Below are 26,414 nucleotides of genomic sequence, written 5' to 3'. Positions count from 1 at the left end.
TGTAAACTCGTGAAAACAAATGTCTCTCAAATACAGGACTGAGTTCATGGAGGAGCGAACATCTTGTACACTTTCTTTATAAACACAACCACGCTCCTTATAAGGCGTTTCCTTTCTGTTAACCCGCTATGTGATTTTCGCCGATCGAGTCTCACGCAGCGAATCAAATGCGCGTTGTGAGTTCGCGTGCTGGCGGAACAACCAATCGCTGGGTGGCATTGCACTCAGGGGGCGGGACAAATCCCGGTCCCGGAAGAGGAGAAGAAGTGAGGTGGGGATGAGAAATCATCGTTGAGTTAGCGCTCTCCGCTAGCTGCTCGGGGCTGGAGTGTCATGGTCTCACCATCCAGATTACGACATTAATTCACCTCGGATCGGCGCAACGATGACCCTTTGACATCAAGAATGGACATAAGTTAACAATGACGGGGGAGAAAAAGAAGAAAAAGCGGCTGAACCGCAGCATTCTTCTTGCAAAGAAAATTATAATAAAAGATGGAGGAAGTGTGAGTTAAATATTTATTTCCCTACGTTGTCTGAACTCGTTCTCGGTCTCCCGGGTCTTTGGTGAGTACAATTTTCCGGCGGGTGACGAAAACACGGCTGTGCGGGAGCGGCGGCGTCCCCCCGGCCGGCTGGCGGGTATGGACGGCTAAGACATTTGACCGTTAACGCTGGCTGCGGCCGCGGAGCTAAGTGGCTAACGCGGCTAGCCGCGGACTAGCGTCGGCCTAGTGGTCGTTTACACGTCAGCTCAGGTAACGCTGGCCGGCTCACGTCGACTCTGCTCGCGAAGTTAACACACTTCAGCCGGAACGTTTCCCCCTCCACTGTTCAAAACAAGTCCGAGCAGACGTGTGTCCACGTCTCGTGTAAAACCGCGTGTGGCAGTAAGTCGTCCAGTTTAGCCTCCTAGCTCATGTGTTTAATTGGGCTTGTTTTTTTTTATTTTTTTTTTACCACTCACGGAACGAACAGACGATACCTTCAAGTTCGCAGGTACTTTGTGTTCATCTGAGCGACAACAAGAAGAGAGGCTTTGGTTATGTGTTACACACCTCGTACCTATTCATGTCTACAGTGTTTATATTGAGGCGGTGGTTTTGGTTGCGAACAAGCTCGGCACTTCCAGACGGATAAAAACATTGAGTGGAGCTCCTGGGAGCTGTTGTTTCAATTTCCTGGAAATCAGGCAACGAAACGCTAACCTTCATCAAATACAATTAAATGTAACCCCCCCATAATATCCTGTCCTCACATCTGCATCAGTGTTGCTCGAAGTGATCAGACATGAGTTTACTTATTGGGTAGTTTTGACTGGAAATGTAATATTTTGATCACGCCATTGACATAACTAGCAAACCTACAACTGCAGCAATGGTTGGATTGCACAGGCATTCAGGACTGAACCTTAAAAATGCATTTCGGGTTGTTTGCATGCGGTTTCGTTACACTTCTGTAAAGGGGGCTAAAACGTGGTGGCTGGTCAGATCGTGTTTGCAGTGTGATCCAACTGTATTTGTGTCTGTTTAGCTGCAGCTCGGATTGTGACGCGTGAAATTTCTCCCAAGTGTTTCATTAATTTCCGGAAGTACTACAGCCCTTTTACATTTTACATCCCAGTAAGGTACTCTCTTTATTTTGGAACGACGTGCTTTTATCTATTCGTCCCCATGTTTCCCTATTAATCAGCGTTGTTTTAACACTTGAGTAAGTTTTACTTGGAATCACTGGACAGAAAAGTTACAATAAAATCAAGTGAACCACTCGCAATGATTTAACATATGAGAACGTATCTGGCATCACTGTTTTAACAGGAAGGAACTCTTTAGAGGCGGTGAATAGGAAACACTGGGCAGTGCGATGGGGTCATTAACCGCACCAACAGAGACAGTAGATACCTGCAGAGAGGGAGAAACCACAGCCAGGAAGGGACTCCATTATTCTAAACATGAAATAGAATACACACTAACAGCAAGGAAGGAGAAGAGGGCTGCTGGATGCATCAGGGGAGCTTCAACCAGCAGCAGGGTCACTCCAGCTTGTTTCATCTTGAAATTAACCAGGGCCCTCGTGTACTTTTGTTACTCGGGCTTTGTTTTTTGTGGCGCCTTTTATTAAATTTTTTTAAAATGGTATGATAAAATCATCTTTAACTAGCCACTTCCTAAGTTGTCAGCTCTCACACACACACTTCACTATGTCAGGGATTCTCGTTGTTTTTGATTCATTATACAGCGAGAGCCGCGATTGTTCCAAATCAGACTCTTGGCAGAGACTGAGTATAGTGGGATTGTTATAAATGCAGTGAGGCATCAGTGCTGGTTATGTAATCAGTTGGGCAATAACGCCAAACACACGGGAAGTTCATACGAAGGCCCAGTTGTAATCTTAATGAGAAGAATGGTAAATGGCTGTTGAGTGTTAGTTGTAAACATCTCCTCCAGTGACGCAACCATGTGGCTTTGCTCCAAGCAATCTCTCGGATTCTTCCTATTGCTTTACCATTGCTCTTCTGATCGCTCGGCTATTAAGGTTTTACTCTCCACCTCCAGCAATAACAGTCATAGATCGACATGATCACTAATGTGTGACGATGCACATTTCTTAAATGCAGGACCTGTTTGTGTTTCAGTTTTATAGAAGCTGCAAAACGAAGCACGTTGTTCATCTTGTTTTTTAAGTGGCAGGTAATGTGAGGATACTCTTACTATGACTTGGAATGAAAGTGATTCTCATGTACACGAGTCATGTAGGGATTTTTGAGTATGGAGGAGAAACGTATAACTGACTGATTTTGCTTAGAGGTTTTTAAATTTTGTTTTAAGATGGTGACTTGTTTTGTTTAGCAGCTGACTAATTGAAAGAAAGGAAATGAGTCAAAACTCATATATACTATGATATTGTGTTGGATATTAAATGCAGTACACGATACAACATTGCTCCGTGCAGTACTTTCAAGTTGTGCATCTCTGGGCCCGACTGTAACGTCATGGAAGTGAAGTGGGAGCAGATCTCGTGACGTTGCCGCTGTGATCAGCTGTAAGATCTTCTCAGATTGGGCAGGATAAGAGCTTAAACCGTTTAAACCTCGCCTGATCTTTTTTGTTCGAGGTACTTCATGCTGAACTGTACTCTCCAGTTTAGCATCCCAGCGCCAGGTATTCAGGCTCATGCGTGGAGATGAAATCAGGCCTGTGTTGTTCACGCAGGAGCACAATGACTGGATGAATGTTGTTCAGGTAGCCTGGGCTTGTCACTGTACCGTCCACAAATCTCATCCATGTGATGATGAGGGTGCCTGTGCCTGGTGGCGTGGTTGGGTCGTGGAGCACGGTGATGTAAAGGGTTTCCAATGGTCTGGTGCGACACCCCGATCAAACGTTCCCGGCGTTCATCATCTGGTTCCGCAGGGCTCTGTTCACAATGGAGCCGTCATCGGTGTGGGATGTGGCACAAGGACATCCACTTTTATTTCTATATGTGATTCGTCCAGTCTCTCTGTCCAACCTGCCGATGACACTCAGCTCAGGGGACACTTCGTCTCAGAGCTTCCTGTTGGAAGTCTTGCAGCGGCGACGCTTCAAACAGGAAGTTATGCTACTTTTTGTGGAGGTTTTGACTTGTTTAGGCTTCTTAGCTGTTTCAGTTTATTCAATGTTAACTGTTTAAGCCTCTTTAGGTCTTTTGGTGGGACTATTTTGTTACTGTTTTCTTTTCGCAGGTTTTACAATTTTTGCTCTGGTCAGCATTGGGGTTTTTTTGTGCTTTTTTTCAAAGCTGCAGGAATCGACTATAGAATTTTACGATGGCTGAGGAGTGCATAGTTGGATGAAACAAGCTACTAATATTTCCGGTCACGCTGGAGGGACCTTTAACCAGCGACTTGTGTGTATCTTTAGTCCAAGTAAAGCAACACAGCAGAGAGTACAGATGTCAAGTATACAATTCAGCAGCGTTGTTTTGCCCTCATTGAGGTCTTAAGTAGAGAAGGTGTGACTGGATTAATGAATCCTAAGCCCTGCTTGTAAATTACCCTCGGCCTGTTGAAGATTTTGATGATGCACTGAAAACCTCGTCGTGTGAGCTCGATGAAATGCGGCCCGTGAAAATGCAGACCAAGCTTCTTCTTCTCTCTCTTTTTTTTTTTTTTTTTTTTTTCCACCGGAGCACTCTGACTGTGATAAATGTGCAACAAGGTTTTCTGTATGTTGCACTAATTTCCTCTGTGCTTTACCGCGACGGTCTGCGGGATACAGCTGGGCCGACCAGCGACTTCCTTTTGAGCTCAGAATTAGGCCTCCGTCTTCTGTTTGCATTCTCCACATTAATTGTGTGCATAGAAAAATGCCAGACATTGTTTCCCAGATTCCTTTCCGTCGGGTGTTGTGCTCTCACCCATCAGTGGAGTCGTCCTCACAGGATCAGGCCCTGCAGAGTCTTTACATCGTTACTCGAATGCCGGCTTGAAATAGATTCCAGCTTAAGGTTGACTCTTGTTAATGTGTTAACAGGAGCTCAGGTGCACATTGAAATTTGCTGTTATTCCTCAACTAACAACCTTTTTTTTTTCTTTTTCTTTTTTATCTGTGTGCTTCTGCCTTCAGCCCCAGGGAATTGGCGAGCCCAGTGTGTACCATGCTGTGGTGGTCATCTTCCTGGAATTTTTCGCGTGGGGTCTCCTGACCACCCCGATGCTCACGGTAAAACTCACTCTCACTCACTCACTCACTCACTCACTCACTGTGGAAGTGCTGTTATGTAATCTGACGTAGCGGCTAACAACACTGCTATCCTCTCTCCTTTGAAAGCCTCGCGCTCACAAGTGGCACATCACCGACCATCAGTGTCTATGAATAATTGAGCCGCTGATCAATTGAGCTCACGAACAGCCAGACGCAGTTTCCTTTGTGGCTGTGTGCGTCAACAGATGTTTAGCGAGACACTAATGAGCTGAACAGTACCAAAAAAAAGGCCATCTGTGCCACTGTATGAGCACTGGAAATTGTACTCCTGTTTTAAAAGGTGGCCGTGCTTTTCACAATTTATATAATTGAGATTTCTCAAAGGTTGTTTGTTGGTTTTTTTTAATTTTGCATGCCCTTCATAATTGTGATACAGCTACTGAAATCACAAATACTTGGACTATGTTTATCTAATCGATGAGAATCGATACTTGTAGTATCAATAATGACTAAATGATTAATACATTATTTAGAACTGAATGATTTGCAATATTTCTTACCTTTTTAAGATAAAGTTTTGCAGTTTGGGTTTAAAAAAAAAAAAATAAAAAATTTCCACAGCCACTGGTGGAAAACTTCAGTAGAGTTTCACACGAGCCACAGCCACTGGATTTGAACCAATCACAAGTCAGGATTCGGTGACGACTGTCTCTGCCCACTTGCTTCACCAGTTCATGCCTCTCTCATATTGGCGTGTGTGGATTCCACGTGCGCTCCGACACTTTGGCAGGGGTTCGCCGTCACACGCGGTGCGGATGCTGGCCGGACCCCGCCAAGCCACACGTTGCCCTCCGCACATCAGAAAAGTGTAAACCAGCGTTGCTGAAGTGTTTCGGCCTCGGGCTGCATTGTTGGAGAGCTTCATATTTACACACGCGACAGGAAGCGTTTCCTGGGCGTCGCTCCTCCTCGTTTCATCCAGAAACCAGGCATCTATTAATACTTTTCAGTCGTCCCAACTGTTTCGCACAATCTCCCCCCCCTCCAACTAGTATCTACTGTGGGGAGAAGCTGGTATCTCGGCGAATGCTGAGTAAACATCTGCACGCCACATGACGGGAGCCAGAAGAGCTTATGCAACTCGGGCGTTGTGAGGAGGAGGAGGCGGCTGCGCGGGCGCGACCGCCCAGCATTAATTACCGGCGGCTCTCCGTTGCCCCCTTGCCATCCCGGGAAGAGGCCGGATTTGCATTTTGGGCTAATCAGAGGCCGCCTGAAGATGAGAGGGGGGGGGGCTGCTTCATTAGTATCCGCCAGCAACAGCCTGCTCCGAGCATTCACAGTCTGCACGTGTGCCGTGGTGAGCAACGCCTCGAGGAAGTGGGGAGATTGTCAGCTCACCTCTCTGAACAGTAACCAGATCCACCCGTCGGGCTCGACGTGTTTGAAACTAAACCAGAGTTTCCACGCGGCCCCCACCGTGGACGTTGGACTCCACACTCACTGTTTGAACACGCTGTCACTTTGTTTCTCTTCTGCGCTCCTCCAATGATCTTTGTTGTCAGAGTACAGCAGCTGTAAACTAAACAAACTGACATGTTTTTTTATGATGTTGACGGTGGAACCTTTCAATTGCAGTTTTGCTGTATGTTGACCCCGAACAGTCAAATGTTAAACACACACACACACAAAAAACTCTGCAATCTCCAACAGCAGCTACTTTTCCAGGTGATGAGCTGTACTGAAAAGCCAGAGTTGGAAGTGGAGAACATGGTTAGTTGATAATAAAAAGAACAGAACCCCAGTTCAGTTATTGCGTTGGAATCATGTCTCTGCATAACGGGATTCTATAATTCCAGTTTATCACATCCAACAGCACTGATGTGTCTCGTAAAGCTGTTCTTATTGGGCTCAGTGACTCGATAAAAACACAATGTTTCAGAGCAGTACTTCTTTTTTTTTTTTTTTTTTTTTTTTTTTTTCCATCCTGTCAAGAGGTGGAAAGTTTGATCTGCGTTACTTGGAACATTCTCCAGTTTTTGAAAACGTGGACGAAAAGCAGACAATCAAGTGAAGTGATACCATAAAGTAGATGTGTGTTTATAAATTCCTCTGCTTCTTCCTCTATCCAGTTTATGCTCTGTTTTTTTGTTTGTTTTTTTTCTCAAGGAAGGAAACTATCTGTAGTTGTGTGCCAAAACAAACCCGACTCAAAACATGTGCAGTATCGTTTCACTGCAGTCAAGTTTCTTGAGACTTTTCATGTGAAGTCATGTGGATAAAGAGTAGAAATCGGGTGTTTCATTCAATATGCTTCCAGTAAACTATAATAATTAATTTGACTAATTTGTAATAACTAATTTGACTGTGTCTGCTTTCCAGGTATTACACCAGACATTCCCCCAACACACATTCCTGATGAATGGACTCATTCACGGTGTGAAGGTAAGACACCTGTCCTCTCAAACTGTTTTTCAGCATCAAGTCTGGGGGTTTTTGGGGGTTTTTTTTGCACCCGATGATAGTTTTCTATTTGTGCGGCCACACAATAAGATCCCACATCAGCTGACGACGTACATCCTTCTGCCCTGCTCTTGTTTGCCTGCGGAGGACTTGCTGAGCATGTATGCACTTGCCGCGTGACGCCCTGCTTTGCACTTGTGCAGCTGCACGTTGACACGCCTGCAAGCCGTCCGCCACTCGCGGCAACTTCAGTGTGCACCGAAACGCTTCCAAGTTCGCCCTCCGACCAGGAGGTTTGGTTCAGCCTTATCCCGCCGCAGCTCACAGGACTTGTCATGCTCCTAACTATCAGTCCCAGACACAAAAAAACAAAGACTTGCCATTAGAAAGCAGAAAATTAGAACGTTGAGCTCGTGTATTACACCACAGTTGTCATTAGTGGCCCAGAAGACTTTCAGTACTCGGCAGTGTCACACATTTATAACATGAGCGTCTCAGACGTGTCAACTACTCAGTAATATTCAATTGAAAGATAAATTCATCTTTAAAAACAAAACAAAACAAAATGGAATCACCTGTCCAGCGAATCCATCTCTCACACACACACACACACACACACACACACCAGCTGGCTTCAAGGTGCTCCTTTATTGTTTTGTCGTCTCGGGTTTCGAGGATTTATTTCAAGCAGGATGCAGTCGAGCGCGGCTTCACATTTATTTGGGCACTTTGATGAGCAGCAACATGGTCAATGACTTCTTCTAGAAGAAATGTTGTGGGATAGATCATTGGTTCCCCACCCGAGGTCCAGGACCGCACGCTTTCCTGGAGACGCTCTGATGGGACGTATCAGGAAGCACAGAGAAAGACGCGATTACCTTCTCCAAGGAATCATGTTGAATTATGTTAAATCGCAGATCTAACATAGCAAAACTATGCCGTTTTTTTTAATCCTCCAGTTTATAGTTCTTGCTTGGCAGCAGAGTAGTATCATCACATGTCACCTGGTACCTCTTGTCTATCCTAATCATTTTTTTCTAATGCTCCACTAGAGTCAACAATGTGCATGTTATCAATTTGTAAAAGAATCTTGACGCATGCAACACGACACTCATTCCGTTTGTCTCCTCCTTCTCCAGGGCCTGTTGTCATTTCTGAGCGCTCCTCTGATCGGGGCCTTGTCAGACGTTTGGGGACGCAAGTCCTTCCTGCTGCTAACGGTCTTCTTCACGTGTGCACCCATTCCACTGATGAAGATCAGCCCATGGTGGGTGCGCCGTACAGCCCGAGACGTTTTTACTCGTTCTGAACTGGAACCTGTGCTTGATTGTGTCCTACTGAGAGCAGTGATTCAGCCGCTGCATTCAACTTGGAACTATGTCCGATAGTTTGACAGGCATGTGGTTTTGACTTCCTCTCTTCTCACAAGATTAACCCATTTCCTTTTCCAGGTGGTACTTTGCAGTCATCTCCATGTCCGGCGTCTTTGCGGTCACCTTCTCTGTGATCTTTGCCTACGTGGCGGACATAACGCAGGAGCACGAGAGGAGCACGGCGTACGGCTTGGTGAGGATGTGGTCCAATGAAACCGTCGTCGGCACCGAGCCACCGGCAGATTCCCGCTCGGCTCACCTCGGCTCTGCTTGACCCCGACAACCCCTCCCCCCTCCCCAGGTATCGGCGACCTTCGCCGCCAGCCTGGTCACCAGCCCGGCCATCGGAGCCTACCTGTCCGTGGCCTACGGCGACACGCTGGTGGTGATCTTGGCGACCGCCATCGCTCTGCTCGACATCTGCTTCATCCTGGTGGCGGTGCCGGAGTCGCTGCCAGAGAAGATGAGGCCGGCGTCATGGGGGGCGCCAATCTCCTGGGAACAAGCCGACCCCTTCGCTGTGAGTAGCGGCGTCGCGGATACATTTCAGACCTGTGTGAACTCCAGCTGTCTCCAAATGATGTTATCGCTGTGTCGAGGAGAATAATGATCCAAATTGTTTCTCACTGTGTCACACAATCAGTCGTACTCGTTTGTTTTTATTTACATCTTTTGTAAATCGTAAGAAATGAATGTGTCTCTTGCATTCAAATGAGCAGTTTATACTTAAATTAGCATCTGCATCAAAGCAAAAATATCTTCTTTTTTTTTGTTTTCTACACATACATGTATTAAAGCTGTTTGTGTTTATTGATGGTCGGTGAAAAATAATTTCCTCTCAGGCGATTAAAGACCAGTTGCCTTTATAGAGCCTCATCTTGGGGGGGGGGGGGGGGGGGGACAAAAAAAACATCTCAGCAAAGGAAACCACACAACCTACAGGAGAATTGCTCCTTTCCCAAAGAGACAAGCACATGTTTATATTTGGGTCGTTGCACTGCAGCAACAGATGGCTCATAACCGGAATGTAATTGTTAATTGTACTCAATCCTAAGGACAGAACACTGACTGCAACTTGACACTGAAACGAGTGGAATTTACCTTGTAGTTTGTACTTTTTGTGCCCGTTTCGTCTTAATATTCACCGGCCCTGATGAGCACATTGAATAAAAGGAAACGTGTACAGTGACACATATTTAGCATTCGGCATGTTTTAAAGATGTTGAGGGATTTAAAGATGAAATAAAGATGATTTTAAAGAGCTCTTGCTCCGATTCCAAACTTGAAAAATTGTAGCTCTTTCATATTCGTGCTCCTCTGAACCTCGTAACAGACGTTTCCGCTGCAAAGTAGACCGAAGGTTGTGAAAGTGCTGGAGTGTTGGTGACACATGAAGGTGTTTAAATACAATGGCTTTTTCAGCTAATATGTTAACACATGACTGAATCCTAACACATGACCTTCTACTCCGCTGGTTTCCTGCTGGAGGTTGCGGGGCGCTGAAGCCGGTTCCATTCCAGCACCAGCAAGTTTCCCTTGTAAATATGGCTGAAAATGTCATTTGACACCTTGAGGGCGGCCTCTCCCAGTTTCTGTCCTCGTCTCAACGCAACCTCTTAACGGTCGTCTCCGTTTCCAAGACGACGGTGGATAATATAAGAATAAAACGCGCCCGTGTCCCTCTTGACTCCCGGAGCCCAAAAGTCACCAAAGAGAAACACGAGTTGTGTTTTGCGCCGTGGCCGTCGTTCATGTTTGGCTTGTCTTTCCTTTTCTCCGTCAGTCCCTGCGCAAAGTGGGCCAGGACTCCACGGTGCTCCTCATCTGCATCACAGTGTTTCTCTCCTACCTCCCCGAGGCCGGCCAGTACTCCAGCTTCTTCCTCTATCTCAGACAGGTACCGCTGACACCACACTCACTGACCGCCGTCATAACGAGCGACACAGAAGACACCCGACTCGGCGAAACGTGGCCGCTGAATTGTTGGAGGGCGTCACTGATCCCCGTATCAACATGGGCTCGTTTTTGTCTCGTTCATTCATGACATTTGTTAAGTAAATTAAAGGATGATTTGCAAGTCTGGGGGGGGGGGGAAACCAACTACTGCTGAATCAACACTCTTTGCTCACCTTGTGTTGAGATTAGATGAACAGGTCTATGAACAAGCAGAGGTGGTTACACTGCTAATGACTTTAAGTAGGAGTACAATTACTTTTGTGAAAAGTATGTAAGAGAATCATAAAAGCTCAGCTTCTGAGATGTACTGAAGTTGAAAAGTAAATTTCACTTAGTATTTTTGATGGTGAACGTGACCTTTGTGTATCCACACAATATGTTGGTCCCTTGTGACGCTTGTCACTGTGGGTTTACCATCTTTAGTAACGTTCCCGGCGAGAACTTTCTCTGCCACTTCAATTAAAATGCACTGGCGCGAGGTGACGACTCCACAAACAGGAAGGAGTTCAGGAAACGGTCAACATTTAAAGCCTCATCAGGTTTTCTAATGCTGCTAAAGTACAAGGCACTTTTGCTTTGTCCACGATTCTTTAATTTAGCATTCCTGCACTGTCTCACTCCATTGGAGTGCTGATACGGCATCTTTCTGACGCGGCCTATATTTCCAAGATCAAAAGAAGTAAGGAACTGCCCTGGTTTGGACCCGGAGCCTCGTGGCTGTTGATTTATAGCACAATATGTGTTCTCCATAATTCCCATTTGGCTTTCAACGGATCCACCTTGTCCCGGACCCTGCTACTGAAACGGGCTGCCAGCTCTGATCCTTTTTTTTATGAAATGAAAAATCTCCGCAGCGACTCTGGGCCACGATGTACCTGACGGCCACGTCACTGCTGCGTAAGAGAACTGGCCAGTGCTCTGCGTCAATCTCCTCCCGATGCGGTTAATGACTTTAATCACATCTTGCAAGCTGTCATTAACCTCAGGTGACGTTTGTGCAACGTGCCAGCGTTTCTCTTTCGAATGACTCAGTGCGTCGGGGAAACCACCTCCTTGGCCGCAGGAGTGAAACCAGTCTGAGCAAACACCAGCACGAAATGACCGGTCCTCTTTTCCTGACGTGTAATCATTCAGATCCCCGACGCTTCCTCGCTGTAGAGCGTCGGTTAACGACAATACACATTATGTGTGAATATCGTGAATATCATCGCGTCGAGAAGCGGTTTTCAGCTTTGACATCAACATTAGGAGACGTTATCTCCTCCTTTTTGACAAACTACGAGTTCTAATCTCTGTAAACAGTCTCAGGTGGACCCGTCGAGCAGGTCTGACTCACACAGGCTCAAACTTCACTCATCGCAGCCCCCTCGTGCCAGAAACGGCTTTTTCATTTGTCCATTGTGTTAAATGAAAAGCCCACCCAGCCGCGCCACACCTGCTCCTCCCTTTACCGCGTCTGACCCCGATACACCAAGACAAGGTGTTTTTCCTAACAGTGTCGTCGCAGAGCCTCATTCTATTTCACTTGTCTGTTGTGGGTCGTGTCCTGACCTGCGTCATGCGTCGCCCCTCAGGTCATCGGCTTCTCCTCAGAGACGGTGGCCGCCTTCATCGCCGTGGTGGGGATCCTCTCCATACTGGCTCAGGTACACCAGAGAAAACCGGCTTTTCCGGTTGAATCGGTCGTCTCGTAATTGTGAATCCCCTCTTTCTGTTTTGTTACCGCTGTGGGTTTCGGGGGGGTTTTCTGCTCAGTTTGCTTCTGGACTCAAGCAGCCCTGTTTATCTGCACCTGCTTGGTATTATGGAGAAGCTGCAACAAATACATCAGACTTATTGAGGCAATGGTTTAAAAAAAAAAAAACAACCTAACCCTTACTGAGACTTGGTAAAGTTATTTATTACTCATAAATGTATATAATTCGACCCTTTTTGGTCTGTTCTTTGGATTTTTGAAGTGCAGCATTTCATAATGTTACAAGTTTTTCCTACTTTTTTGGTTTTAAATCACAGGTGAAACGTTTTACTTTATGTTATTACTGTATAAAAGTTAAGTACAGTTGACTTTTCAATGATTATGTGCCGGTGTCAGGACCTGCATTTGATAAAGAAATAAAAATATTCCTGTAGGCAATTTTAGGTCAAACGTTTAGAAATCAGTTTAATTTTGTTATCACGATGGTGCCATACCTAGAAATCATTTTGAAAACTTAATTACTGAATGGACTTTATTTTTTCCGCCTGTGACCTTCTGTTAAATGTATTAATTGTCTCTGAAATGTGGAGGAGAAGTCAAAAAATGATCTCCACAGTGTCTCAGAACGCAAGTTTGGATCTTCAGTTTAGTTTGTTCTCTTGTTCGTAAAAGATTTTTGTGGCGAGGCTCAAGTGGGATTAATTTCCTCCACCGATCAAAACCCATCTACCAACAGTCTAACAGCCACTTGTGTCCTCAGACGGTGGTGTTGGGCATCCTGATGCGTTCCATTGGGAACAAGAACACGATCCTGCTGGGCCTCGGCTTCCAAATCCTCCAACTGGCCTGGTACGGCTTCGGCTCTCAGCCCTGGTAGGTAGCAACAGATCATGTCTTTGAATTTGGAACAGCATTTATAAAAAAAGAAGACTCCTGTTAAATATATAAAAATGTCTCGTAATCTAGTAGTAAAAAATAAAGGGTTGTACTGCACTCGATCTTTTTGAAAACAAGAAATAAATAACTTCAATAAACAAGTCCAACATAAATACTTTGATTGTCCAAAATAGAATGGTGGAGGTGAAGAGTTCAGCAAGGAACTCCAAACTTTATTTTCCATTCGAACACACTTCTGAAACGCTTTTCCTTTCTCCTTTTTCTTATGATCTTAACTGATGGCCACAATGGGGAACTTTATTTTGTAGAGGCGGGGTTTCCGCTCAGTAGTATCTTGGTGTAACGGCGTGTGGCGCTGCGCTCTCATGTTGGAGAGAGAGAGGGAAAAGAAGAGTTACTGAAAAGTGTTACCAGTTTCTGATTGTTAGATTCTAAAAATTCTGCCTCAGATTCTAAGAAAAGTGAAACCAACTTGTAAGGCGTCTCAAGGTGATAAACAGAAAAGCAGGAAAGGTATATTTGTTAACTTGCACCACCCAAATTTAGTATATAGGCTCGTATAAGTTCGTGCTAAACAGTTTTTGTATTCATGTTTGAATGATGAGTTGAGGTTATTATTTATAGGGATGGAGCATTATTTAACCTTTTTATGAGACGTTACTTGTTGTTGCACTGCCAAATTAGACCACTAGGGGGAAGCATAGCTCCAGTCAAATCAGAACTCGGCCCTCGTCTCACGTTGACAAGCAGGCTGGCTTGAGCATTAAACCTTATTTAATGTTCAAATGTAAAGTGAATGACAGAGAATCCTCAGTTCATCTCTGCATCAGACTGTCTCATACTTGCAAATGTTTTATAAAAGACCTTTTAATGTTTCCTCCTGAGTGTTTAACAACCACACCACACATCGTTTTGTGTGTGTTTTACTTTAAAACCGAGAATCTGATAAATGGTAGAAACACATGTCGTCAGTTTCCTGTGTGTGTGTAAAGGTTCAGTTTGTCTGGGTGTTGTGGCCTGGAGGAGGAGCAGCAGGAGCAGGAGCCACCCTAATATCTATTGATCGTGGAAGAAAACAGTCCCTTGTCTCCTCTCTGCTGCTCTGTGCTGCAGTCAATACATCGGAAATGAAGTTAAATAAAGGTCACGTTGGTCCTGAGGTGTATTAAAGGCAGAGTCCTCCACCTGCTCTGCCAAGAGGAAAAACAACCTCTCCTCCCCGCCGACCGGTTTTGGACTGGAGGCTTTACTTCCAGTGTGTTTCACCAGGTCAACGGTAATCCTGTGTTTGTAAGGCCTGGTGAAGTGTTGTTTGTGTCAATACCTGCTGTGTTGCTGCTTGCAGGATGATGTGGGCCGCTGGAGCCGTTGCAGCCATGTCCAGCATCACCTTCCCTGCCATCAGCGCCATCGTGTCCCGAAATGCAGACCCTGACCAGCAAGGTGAAACACCCACCCCACCCCCGCCTCCTTTCTGCTTCCAAGTCACAATATGTCACACACACACACACACCTTATTATTAAACCAGCCAACAATTTTGTTTTAGTTTTTTTTAAAGAAGATTCATTTTGTGAGCATTTTTGTCCTCATTCACAAGTGATTTTATAAAAAAAAAAAAAAAAGAATATTAGTGTAATTGTGCCAGGTTTCAAAGACTTAAGTGACGTATTAATTAATTTCTGTCCCGCGTCCCATCCAGGTGTTGTCCAGGGGATGATCACTGGGATCCGGGGTCTCTGCAACGGCCTGGGCCCGGCGCTCTACGGCTTCGTCTTCTACTTGTTCCACGTGGAGCTGTCCGACACAGATGGCTCCGGCAAAGGTGCCAAACCCAACATGGTCAACCCCACGGACGAGGTGAGCGCTCAATTGGAAAGCGTCTGCCGTCATGTTCACGTGACGGGTTCTCAATACGATCGTCTGTTTGGCTTTTTAACATCTGGGAGAGGGAGCGTGTTTTCTTGTTTCCTTGGTTTCCTCGTGGGATTTTCACCGACCGACTGTGTGTGGGTCCCTCCTCTGCAGAGTGCCATCATCCCCGGACCCCCCTTCCTCTTCGGAGCCTGCTCGGTGCTGCTCTCCCTGCTGGTGGCGCTGTTCATCCCGGAGCACACGGGGCCCGGCGTGAGGCCCGGGGCCTACAAGAAGCACAGCAACGGGGCGCAGAGCCACTCCCACAGCCCCCAGGGCAGCGGGGCCGAGGGCAAGGAGCCGCTGCTGGAGGACAGCAGCGTATAACCTCAGCTCACGGGTGGGGAGTAGGGGTGGGGGGTGGGGCCCCCCCCCCCCCACTCCGCCTCCTCCCTCGGTCCACCCAGGGAAGCCCCCGCGGTCACGGACAGATGCACACATTTCACCACAGGGGGGCTCGCACACGCCTCCTCGAGTGCCACGAGGGGGTGTTTGTGTCTGCGTTAGTGTCCACAGCACAAAAGTGGGCACTCCTTCAGCAGCCCTCCCCCCCCCCCCCCCTTTTTTTTTTGTTTGTTTTTGAGACAGGCCATGTGAGGACTCTGAAGAGTGTGTGTGAGTGTTTTCGGGCTGCAGTGGAATCTGTGTGTGTGGTTGTGCTATACTGTGTGTCTGTGTGAGAGCGAGCTGGACTCCAGTCTTTGGTTTAGCAAAAAGCTGTAAAAGAATGGAGCACACGTCCACCAACCCCCCACACCCCCCCCCCCCCCCCCCCCCCCTCCCCTCCACACCCCGGCTGTGATATTGGTTTGCGAGTACGAGTCGGGGTGGGGTTTACGTCTCTGATGTCACTGAATCCCTGTGTGGCTCTGGATAATCTTCATCATCAGTTGTCCGGTGGCTGCGTAACAAACAGTGGAGCGCTAGCGCAGCATTGCCTCGCCGTTTGCGCCCGCCGGCCGCGTGAGGAAGAGGAGGAGGAGGAGGAGGAGCCTCTGCAAAGCAGCGTTGGGAGAGACGCCGCCCCACCTCGGTGACGGACGGTCGATATTACAGGGGGAAAAAAGAAAGAAAAAAAAAATCAAAGCTTTGTTTCGGACCACGCTTGGTTTCAATGTCACACTTCTCCCCAAGACAGGTGGGAGACCAGAGACCACTTTATTAGCTGAAGCTGTTTTTCAACGTTTACCGGCCATCCTCCAGATCAGTAACACCGTTTGGGTTGTATAGTTTCCCTCCGTTCAAACTGAAGGCTTAGTTGCGCCTCAAGTTTTTAATTCAAGAAACAAATGTTGCCTTGACGTGACTTCAGATGATTCTATATAGAGACATTACGTAACCTGTATGAAGACCCTGGTCTGAGAAGGCTCTGTAATCTTGCGCTATTGCTCCCATCGGAGCCGTTACACTCTTTTTATTCCTTTGTACTCACGCCCCTTCCCAGTTACTAAGTTTCCTGAAGGTTTATCGCCGTCGGGGCTCGCGGAGCCGTCGCTTTTATTTTCAAAGCCTCGAGACCCTTTCGGAGCTGCGCCGTCGGCGGCCGCAGCGTCTCCTCATTAATATCATTTAACGGGATATCAGTCGTGCTGCTGCCGTAGAAAACTCAAAAGGTTAGACGTGATGTAGTAGGACGGATGCGAATCATTAGTGACCCCTGACATTTAGGACACCGCTGTGAAGAAGCGCAGCACGTTTTCTCCAACTAACAGACGGTCAACGCCTTGTTTTTTTTTTTTGTGTGCGTGTGTGCATCTTTTAAAAGTTTCATTTTGACCCAGAGCTGGTGGGCGTGTTTGATAATACGTGCAGAGAGTTAAAAAAGTGAAGGAAAAAAAACAAAAAAAAGTGAAACGGCACCATCTACAGGAGGAAAACGACTGCAGACAAGGAAAGTGAGCGTTGGTCTCGCCAGGCAGGGAAAAGAGCTCCGTCAGTCCTGGACCCAACAAAGCATGCCGCCCTCAAGAAGAAAGGAAAATCTAATCTGATTCTCTTATGTCGCCCCCTGCAGGCAGCGAGAGTAATGGCTGAGGGACATTTCCAGCTGCCTGGACTCAGGGAAAGATACAAATCAGAGTCTTGTCTTCTAAAAGTAAGGTAACTGACAGGTCCAGGGTGTATACATGGCGGTGTCGGGTTCAGGTTAGAAACGCCGTACTGTTGATGTGGCTCTTGGGAACTACAGGTGAACAAATGCTCCACCTACTGGCAAGGAAAGGGACTGCATGTTATGTGACATGTCTTTGTAGATTTTTCTTCTTTTTTTTTGTATCATTGAAATGCTTTTCCAGAAATGCATCATGATAAATGGACAAAAGTAATATTCAAACTGAAATGAAGTAAACTACTTTCAAGATTAAATTCAGCACCGTCATTACACGTAATCTGGAATGCAGCAAACAACAGTCTGGGGGGAAAAAGTGGGGCACTGAATCGTAACTGCTGCAGTTCATGGTCCTGCCAGCAGGTGGTGGTATTTGCACCGCGGCTCTGCACATCCTGTTTCGTTCTGGGCTGGAGGTCTGGTCACTGGAGCTCACGGCAGCTTCCATGCCGCTCGATATCTCTGGACTGAAGCGTCGCATTTTTGTGCCAAATTCTTTGGTTTCTTATTTTTTTTTGTATTGTGTTTGTTTGTGCGCACGTGTGTGGTTGTATACTTGCGTGACTCAGCTGTTTGTTTTCTTTTGTTTGTTTTCTTTTGTCTTAATTTCTTTGGCTGAAGATGTAAATTTTTTTTAATGCTTTTGGGGTTTTTTTGTCTTTTTTTTAATATTTAGCTTTTTAAGAACTTCAGGCATCTTTAGGACTCAACATTGTTGCCAGATGGTAAAAATATCAACGGTCCACCTGCCTGTTTTCAGTCTCGGTCTTTATTTAATAACAAGCATTTCACCGTGGTTGGTTACATTTGTTGACTTTTGTTTCCCACACACATGATTTCTCAGTAGATCAGAAGTCACTTGAATGTTTTCTGAGTCGAGTTGTGGACCACGCTTCACCCTCATCACCCTGTTTAGTTTTATTGAATTTTAATTCAGAGGGGGTCTTGGCTACAATGGGAGGCCATCGAGGTTGGCGAGCTCGCCGCGTTGTCGTTTAATTTCGCATCGATCGGACCAACACTTTCGACATGAATCCAGATCCTCCGTGAATTGGAAAGATTCTGCACCAGCCCCACGTGCACCCGTACAGGCCTCCGCGCAGACGACTGTAAATGTAGAAAAACTCCACTGCGCGTGTGCAGCAGGTGTAAATAGTTATCGCTCAAGGAGAGACGGCCACCCTCTTGGTCTATTCGGTTGTATGGTGCAATTATTATTCTATATTTCTCCAGACTTACCTGCTCGCCACTCCAGTTTTTAGTACAGTGTGGTTTGTGGCCTGAACCCCCCTCTCTGTGTGCCTAAAATTAGCCAAGAAATGAGTATGGCAACGTAAGTAAATGGTGGTTATTATGTAAATATGGGAAACTAATGACAAACTATTTATTAAAGGTTTATTGTACAATGATTTGTTTCTGTGTGTCTGTCGTGTACAAAGTAGTGAAACACTGAACAGTTGGACGTTTCCAGAAGGTCACATTAATTAACTCACCTGTGGAGGTTAGAATGGGTTTTAGGTTCATCCTGGATTTTCACCCGAAAGCCCAGTATCCCTAGATTTCAATTAAATTCAACTTGGGATTGCTCCAAAGTCCCTGAATGTGTGCAGTTTGTGTACGTTTGACTGAAGACGAGAAGGCAGCAGTCAAATACGAACATGTGGCTCAAAATACTAATACAAACATGGAAAATGGTGAGGAAATGACTAATCCCTTTATAGAGAAGTTGAGAGGAAAATGGCTCAAACGGCACCATCCAAAAAAAAAAGACTTGATTTGTTTATACAGAGTTCAGCAATTTTCTGTTTATTTCTACACTATGATGTGGACTTTATAAACCTGAGAGAAACGGTAAGTCTGACCGCCCTGCTGGTGACGGCTGCTTCAATGATCCAGGAACAGGTCCAGTGTGGAAGTAGAGGGAGAACATGGACATTATCAGGATAATGATTTTCCTCCTCGGGGAATCTGGAAACTTAAATGTTTTGGGGTCACTTTGATGGTCGGACTGCTGCTTTTGAAATAAAAACCACAGACTTGATCAAAGACGTTTCCCATCTTTTGTGTTGCAGCCAAAATTGAGCAGAGCAGAAAAGCAAAATCAAAAAAAAATGATAGATGTTGCCAGGGAGGGAAACGGACCTGTTGAGGCAGGAAGATCTGCAACCTCAGTGAGAAACTGCATAACCAATACCAGGACTTGCAGCCGTCACGGGGAGGGAGAAGGTGAGTACATCTTATTTGATTCCACCCAACCGTTTTCATGTCATGTTGTTTTTTTCCCCCTTTGAAGCAGTGCATTGAAATGACTAGTTGTATTTGGTGCTACATAAATAGAACAGGGTGTCTATTTTCAAACCCGTTTGAAATCACTCAGGTGCGACGGACGATTCTGTTTCATATTTATTCATATTTATTCTGCCAAAAATTCAGTACCAGATTAAGCAAACTCATAGAAAAACAACAAATAACTTATTAATGTGAAACGGTACAACATCATTAGCTTTAATAGAACCGATTGAATCACAAACGACACAACTGGAATATTCATTCAAAGCTTTTGACACAATCAACCGTAACATATGAATCCAACTGGAATAGTTTTAAACTGGGTAAAAACGTTATTTAAAGAGCAGGAGGGAAATGTTGTGAATGCCTGGACGTGTGGCGTCCCGCAGGGGTCAGTGCAGGGTCCCAAAGTCTTTGTGCTCTATGGACGACATCTGCAAAGTTTTTGTTTTATCAGGAGGGATTAACAGGAACTACTGACGACAACCTCTTCAGAAACGTGTCAGGAAACGTAGGACGGGAATAAATGATCACTGAACGTAAACACAACTGAACTTGTGCTTAATTGGGATTTATCAAAGAAGTGATTTCACACCCAAACTCTCTACTGTTGACTAATATCACCATATTTAAATTACTGTGCAGAGATTTAAGGCCATACCGACTAATGTTCACTACATTTACTGCCTGCTCTGTAAAAATAAAAAAAAAGCTATTACAGAAATCATACAAGTCCACTATTCCTAACGACAAAAATAATAAAATCCACTACATAAAAATCTGATATTCTTAAAGTCAGAAATACAAAAAGTCATCTGGTTCATATTGAAATGCCACAAATCAAATAAATTACTAACAATTATTCAGATAAGTTCAGATGAGTGCCGTTCCTCCTGCAGTGTGAATGTCGCCTGCCTTGAGACAGAAACCACCGTCCTGAGTGGCCCGCGAGCGACGGCTGGAGGCACTTTTGATCAGATGGGGAGCTTTTTTTTTTTCGTCTCAATAAATTCCTGAACACCATTTCTCATTCGCCGACGCCTCACATGCGTGGACTTGCTCCTATAAGATGTTAATGGTGTTTCCACGCCACTCGCGACGAGAGTGCCGTGTGAAAAGTGAGCAGTGGCTACTCGTTGGCCACCGTCTGTTCAACGGCTCACCACCCCCCCCTTTTCATCTGCAGAATGATGCCTTTACACCCCCACCCCACCCCCGGCTGCACTTTCCGTCTATCTGAAGGAATATGATGATGTACGCAAACGTGTGCAAGTGGAGCAGCAGGTGTTACGTGGTCTTAACCCAGGATGAAAGAGATAATAATAAGACTCTTAAGCATAATCCTTGCCCATTGTTTCCCTGCGAGGCCTCTAACTGTGTGATGAACTGCGCTGGATTTAGTTACGACGGACTCATCAGCACAATGGGGGTCTCACATTGAGCGCCGATAATCACAGACCGCTGTGCACACTGAGGCATGTCGGCTCCGCCGCGATGCCCTCTGAAGCCGCATGCGGGTTTCCCGTTTCTTCCACCTATTCCAAGGTCTGTTTTACATGCCGACTCAATCCCCGCGGAACACTTGTGGCTATGTGCGAAGGCAAGTTGACGCTTGAGCCTGCGCGTAACGACGGAAGACGACGAGCGGCAGGTTCCAGCTTTCTGGGAATTAGAGGCCGAGGGCCTTGTCGGGATTAGCAGCTCTCTGGCAGGGAAAGCGTCGGGCATGTTTTAACAGGAGCGACTTCCCCGAGTGCTTTGGAGAAGCTGCTCCGGTGACTTCCCAGGCGTAAGAGCGAGGACTTCCACAGCCCCTCTAGTCGGTGTGCGTGCATGTGTGTGTGTGTGTGTGTGTGTGTGTGTGTGTGTGTGTGTGTGTGTGTGTGTGTGTGTGTGTGTGTGTGTGTGTGTGTGTGTGTGTGTGTTCCCCCGTATTTGTGCTCGTGTTGATAGGAGGGGAGGGGGTGGAAAGAGGCCATGTGACTATTTGGGGTAGCTTCTGGAATGTATTGTCATGCAGAGTCGCTGTCATTGCACATTTACTTTCCAGGCTTCAATTAGGTGCATGAGAGTGGAAGGGCGCTCACTTGTTTGAAACGCTGGCCTCCTGCACTTGGCTGAAGGCCATATGGGCGATGGGCAGTGCCAGAGCAATAAACCTGAGTGCCCATTAACCTCAGACATCGGCAGAAGCCACGGGGAGAGAGATGTCCAGGGGGTTGAAGACCCTATCCTCCCAGAAAAAGGAATCCCTCCACAATAATTGTCCAAAGTTCCTTCTCTCTTTCGTCTCGTGTCCCCCCCCCCCCCCCTTCAACTGTCTCCCACTACCCTGGGAGGACCCTCAGCCAATCCCAGGCCATCTTGGAGATATAATCTTTTAAAACGCCTGTGGCCTCAAACCAGTTGGGAATGAACGGTCCACGTCTAATGTAAAGTATCCAAGCATACCGAGCCGATGCCCAAAACACTTCGACCGTCTCCTTTTAGTGTGTAGGCGTAGGGGGTCTACCTTCCTGCCCAGCTTCTCAACCGTTCACAAAGAATACATGTAGGTGCATAAATGTGTTTTCAGTGGATACAGACCTTTACCATGTCACTACTTTCTAAATCTTAAATCAAAAACACAATATGCTCATCCATGTGTCTTTGTACCTGCTCAGTCCAACCGATGGCTCGAAGACGTTCGTGTTTAAAGACGACGTCTTCCAGAGCCTCTTGGCCGGGCCAACAAAGGAGACGTCATTTCCTCAGAAGAGTACCCTTAACTACAGACGCAAGACTCAAAGAACCAAGACGGACATCTCTCTGCCCTTAGTTTCCTTGAGACGATCGCAGCCGGGCCAACCCCAAGAGATAGAACCTCTCCCACTGGTCCTGGTTGTAGCCTCGTAACAGCTGTGAATTAAATCTCCCAACCAAGATGGTTTCTTAATGGAATGCACGAGCACATCAACCGGCTTGTCCCAGTTTATCGTTGGAGTTCCATCCAGTCAGTAAGACGCACTGTTTGTTTCATTCAACATTTCACAACAAACACTGAAAGGGTTTTGGACTTAGTTTCCATCTCCAGTAGTCGTTATATTTCTAAAGCCTGGGGTTACAACTTGAAGCTGACATTTTCAGCCATACACCAGACGTCTCAACTGTCACACACACAGTTGTGGGTTGAATACTCAACCTCATGATGTTTTTCACATAATATATTAGCATCAACAACTATCAAAACCTATAAGTTGATAAAAAGTCTACTTTTCTCCTGACAGTCTTGTGTTTTAATGAAATAAATAACAATTTCACTCCATATATTGTTTTATCATAACCTCTCGTTAAAAATCAAACTAAAAGACATTCCCCTGACCCCCTCATTATCCCTGCTGCTGAACCTTTTTTTTTTTTTTTTTTTTAAACCTTCTGGTACTCAAATACACTTTTCAAAGAGAAAAGAACTAATCTCCGACATTGAGAAAATAATTTTAATACATTTTGCTTGTTGTAGAGATGCTGATACAGCTCGGTTGTTAAATAATCATGAACTATATATATTTTTTTATAAATGTGTGATGGTAGTAGAAGTTCTCCACCCCCTCAGAAATTCATTGTCCACGCCAAGAGTGACATGAAATTCCCACCGTTGACCTCTGAGACGCGGCGATCCATCAAACCCTGCCTCGCGGGTTCAAGTATTGTCTTGACGAGTGGAAACGGCGGCAGGAAAACATCCCTCTTGACAGACGTGGACCTCGGGAGAAGGGGAAGTTTGGCCCGGACGGTGGATGTCCCGCTTCGATCCGGTCAAAACGCGGCCGCATCTTTTCCTGCGGCCAAGCGGCCACGGCACGCTGGCGTCCAGGAAGAGCCCCGGGATGAATCATGTGTGAACCTCATTGTTCCCCCAGTCGGACAGGTCTAACCTCTGCCACGTTCCCATGTTCTATTAGCGGACCGCCGATGCTTTCTCACGTGACGTCCCAGCACTGGCTGACCGTTAACTCCGGGAAAGGTTGAGGGCCTCCTCAGGCCGGCTGGAAGGTCGGCAGCTTTGGACGCTACACTCGTTTTTTGTTTTTTGTGTTTTCCCCTCATTTGAAACTGGTAGCACGTTTCCTTGGCAGCTCTTAGAGAAAAACCTGAATCGAATAATCCCAGCGAGGTTTTAATCTGTCAGCTAACTGTCATGGGTGGAAATAGCCCACTTCAAACTGGGGAAATGCATTTGAACAAGATCAAACTGGAAACTTCCCACAGAGACGGTGGGAGGTTCCCAAATGCTCTGTTTTGTTTCAAAATTAATACCTGATGAAACTAAACTAGAATATTGTTTGTTACCGCAAACATTTATAGCATCAGTTATGACTCCACGTGTCTGAAGCATGACTTTGTGGAACTTCTTTAAATGGTACGCTCCGGGTTGTCTGATAATTCTGGTTTCACAGTTGGGTGGTTCCTCGGCGTCTGAATTCTGAGGTGTGAAAATCAGTCATGAGCAACTTGGAGGTTAGGTTGGCTTTGATGTGTGGATGGACAAGACCCACATTTACTGAAAATGATGACGTCGTCACCCCACGATCTTCCCTGCGACGTCATTTAACACACAATGGTGGACTACGTGCTCCGGATCATGTTGCAAAAGCTACTGATGCTAATAGTGATATGTCGGATTTGTTGATTTCGCTGTTTTTTACGTGCGCCGTGCCGCCTTCTCCATTTCTGGCGTATTTCTGTGGCGGCACTACAGCATCACCTATTAGGCCTGGCAGATGCGCTACATCATTTTGAGCAGTTCTTATGGTGGGACACTTTTTAAGAACGATGGGGAGAAAAAGAAAGATCGTTTTGGCTCGTGTCGTGTGGACACGGAATGATTCTGGTGAACGTCGGTTGAAAAGGCTCGATACGTTGACGCGGAGGAAGCCATGTTGTTTTATCATTGTCACACGAGCATTGCACAGTGGTAAATGAAACATTCGCCATGAGCAACACATCTGTCAGCATGTTAACCCTAACAGAGCCTCTCCCTTTCCCTTTGGCTTCCAGCCAACAGTTCCATCGCCGCGACCCTCGCTCAAGTAAAGCGGGTATAAAAGATTAATGGATAAATGTGGCACCGCGTTACGCTATGAATAGCTCACAATCAATCACCACAGCGCTGGCGCACATGACCTTCATGGGTGGAGGCTATGGCTGCCCCACATTGGCTGGTCATGTGATAATCTCGCATAGGAACGCCATTGGTGATGTCACTCATGAATATGAGGTTGACGTCTCAAATAACGGTACTCTTTCTCTTCTTGAAGTCGATTTCAATCGGAAGCAGTTTATTCAAGGTAATCCAGCGAATAAACTTCTAAATATTGCAGGAAAATTGTGTTGGCTCAATTATACAGACGTATTGTGTCTGCCTACCAGAGGGACCCCCAATAACAGCAGGCCATTTCTTTCTTTCTTTCTTTAACAGCAATTAAATGTGTTTGAATGAAATACTCGCTCATAGGCAGCTTTGATGCTGGTGCCAGAGTTCCAGGCCCTCTCCAGGACATCCCATGTTTGATTATTGTTCGCCTTCCAGGACTCATTTCCGAACAGTGTTGTCTTGGAAGTGCTGCATGTAAATATCCGATGTTGTAGATTCTTTGAAATCGACACACAGGAAGAGATCCTTCCACAAGTGGGATCACGACAAGAAAACACATTCAAACGTACCTAATAATAAGACTACATTAATTAATGAAAGTTGTATTTTCTCATTATTTTGTTGTAGCCATTTAGTTACGTAATTTTTAAAAGCAGGATTAACACAGTTGGCAATTTAACACATCTGTTACAGCTAGTTTAATGAGCCTAATTGATTTGACTCAAAGTTCTTTTTGTATTTTTGTTCATCAATACTAGTCTATTTTGTGGAATCTGCAAACTTTTTTTTACAGGCAATTTTGGAGGTTTTTTTTTTTTTATTATTATTTTTAGGTCCATTAAGTGACCTTTTCAGGCAAAACTACATTAAAATGATCCATTTTTTACTTGAAACATCATGTAAACGGGGCCTGAGGGGTGCACTGCGATGGAAACTCCAGTGAGCCTGGGAGGGGCTCCCTGGCTCACTGGCTCACTTTGTAGAGCCCGCACATGGAAACATTGCTATTATCATTGAGCGCCTACATCCATCTCCAAACTAGACACGGACTCAAAGTCTTCAAAACCTCTACGCAATTGGTACAAATACCTCTTCACGTATGCGACTGCAGTTCAACTTTATTGTCCCTCCTTGAAGTTCGAAGTCCCCCGGGGATTCAGCCGCATTGCGCCGGCTTCCACCTGCAGCTGGAGGCACTGCAGGCGTGTTATGTGTGGTATGTGGCTCAGTTCACAGCAGCCTGACCCTGAAGCCAGAGGTCAGGATTAGGAGGTGGTCAAAACCGCCACGGCCTCAAAAAAACAAGCGCTTCTATTCCCCGGCAACAGGCCGTCCAGCCTGCAGATCGTGTGTTTATGAGTCACTTGTTTTTTTGGTTCATCTCAGCCCCAGTAGGTCTGAGCCCTAATGGCTCTAATCTGGTCAAAATAGCAAAGTCGGGTACGCACGGCGCTGCAAATGAATACAGAATGTACTGGAAATGACTTCCTCCTCCTTTAACAAGAGGTGTTTTCGGTTCAACTTTAATCTTTCCATGATGGGATAAATAAAAAAAATGATGGAGGGCTGTTAAATTAATTCTGGTTCACAGAAATCCTGGTTTGATCTTGGCTTGACTAGATCAAGAAAATTATACCAAAATAATCAGTAGAATTGACAAATGTTTTTTTCCCCTTTTGATATCAACACAAAACATTTAGTGCATCCTGGAATGATTCACGTTGAAATCACTTTGTACATAATTTACATTGAACAACCTGTAATTGTCTTAAAAAACATGGAGTCAGATTCAAATGTGAGTGCAGTCGGACATCTGAGCTGCTGTTGTGCTTCAAAATCCAACTCTCACAGCATCACTTTGGTGCAAACGTTATTTTGCTAGACCAAAAACGGCACTTATTA

At 45.7% G+C, this 26,414-nt stretch overlaps 1 protein-coding gene across 1 annotated transcript; it reads left to right on the top strand.

Moving 5' to 3' along the window:
* Positions 1 to 312: 312 nt before the first annotated feature.
* On the top strand, positions 313 to 18,498 carry mfsd14a2 (major facilitator superfamily domain containing 14A2). The gene is made up of 12 exons (XM_080503404.1): positions 313 to 506; positions 4,608 to 4,703; positions 7,068 to 7,130; positions 8,288 to 8,415; positions 8,600 to 8,714; positions 8,823 to 9,041; positions 10,305 to 10,418; positions 12,052 to 12,123; positions 12,934 to 13,046; positions 14,416 to 14,513; positions 14,771 to 14,928; positions 15,097 to 18,498. The coding sequence occupies exons 1-12, from the start codon at positions 423 to 425 to the stop codon at positions 15,307 to 15,309; spliced, it is 1,473 nt and encodes a 490-aa protein (XP_080359530.1). The 5' UTR covers positions 313 to 422; the 3' UTR covers positions 15,310 to 18,498.
* Positions 18,499 to 26,414: the final 7,916 nt, after the last annotated feature.

This window comes from Blennius ocellaris (assembly GCF_963422515.1).
Source record: "Blennius ocellaris genome assembly, chromosome: 10".
NCBI classification, from domain to species: Eukaryota; Metazoa; Chordata; class Actinopteri; order Blenniiformes; family Blenniidae; genus Blennius; species Blennius ocellaris.
The sequence above is the reverse complement of the archived record's forward strand: the minus strand, read 5'-3'. Positions and strand labels throughout refer to the sequence as shown.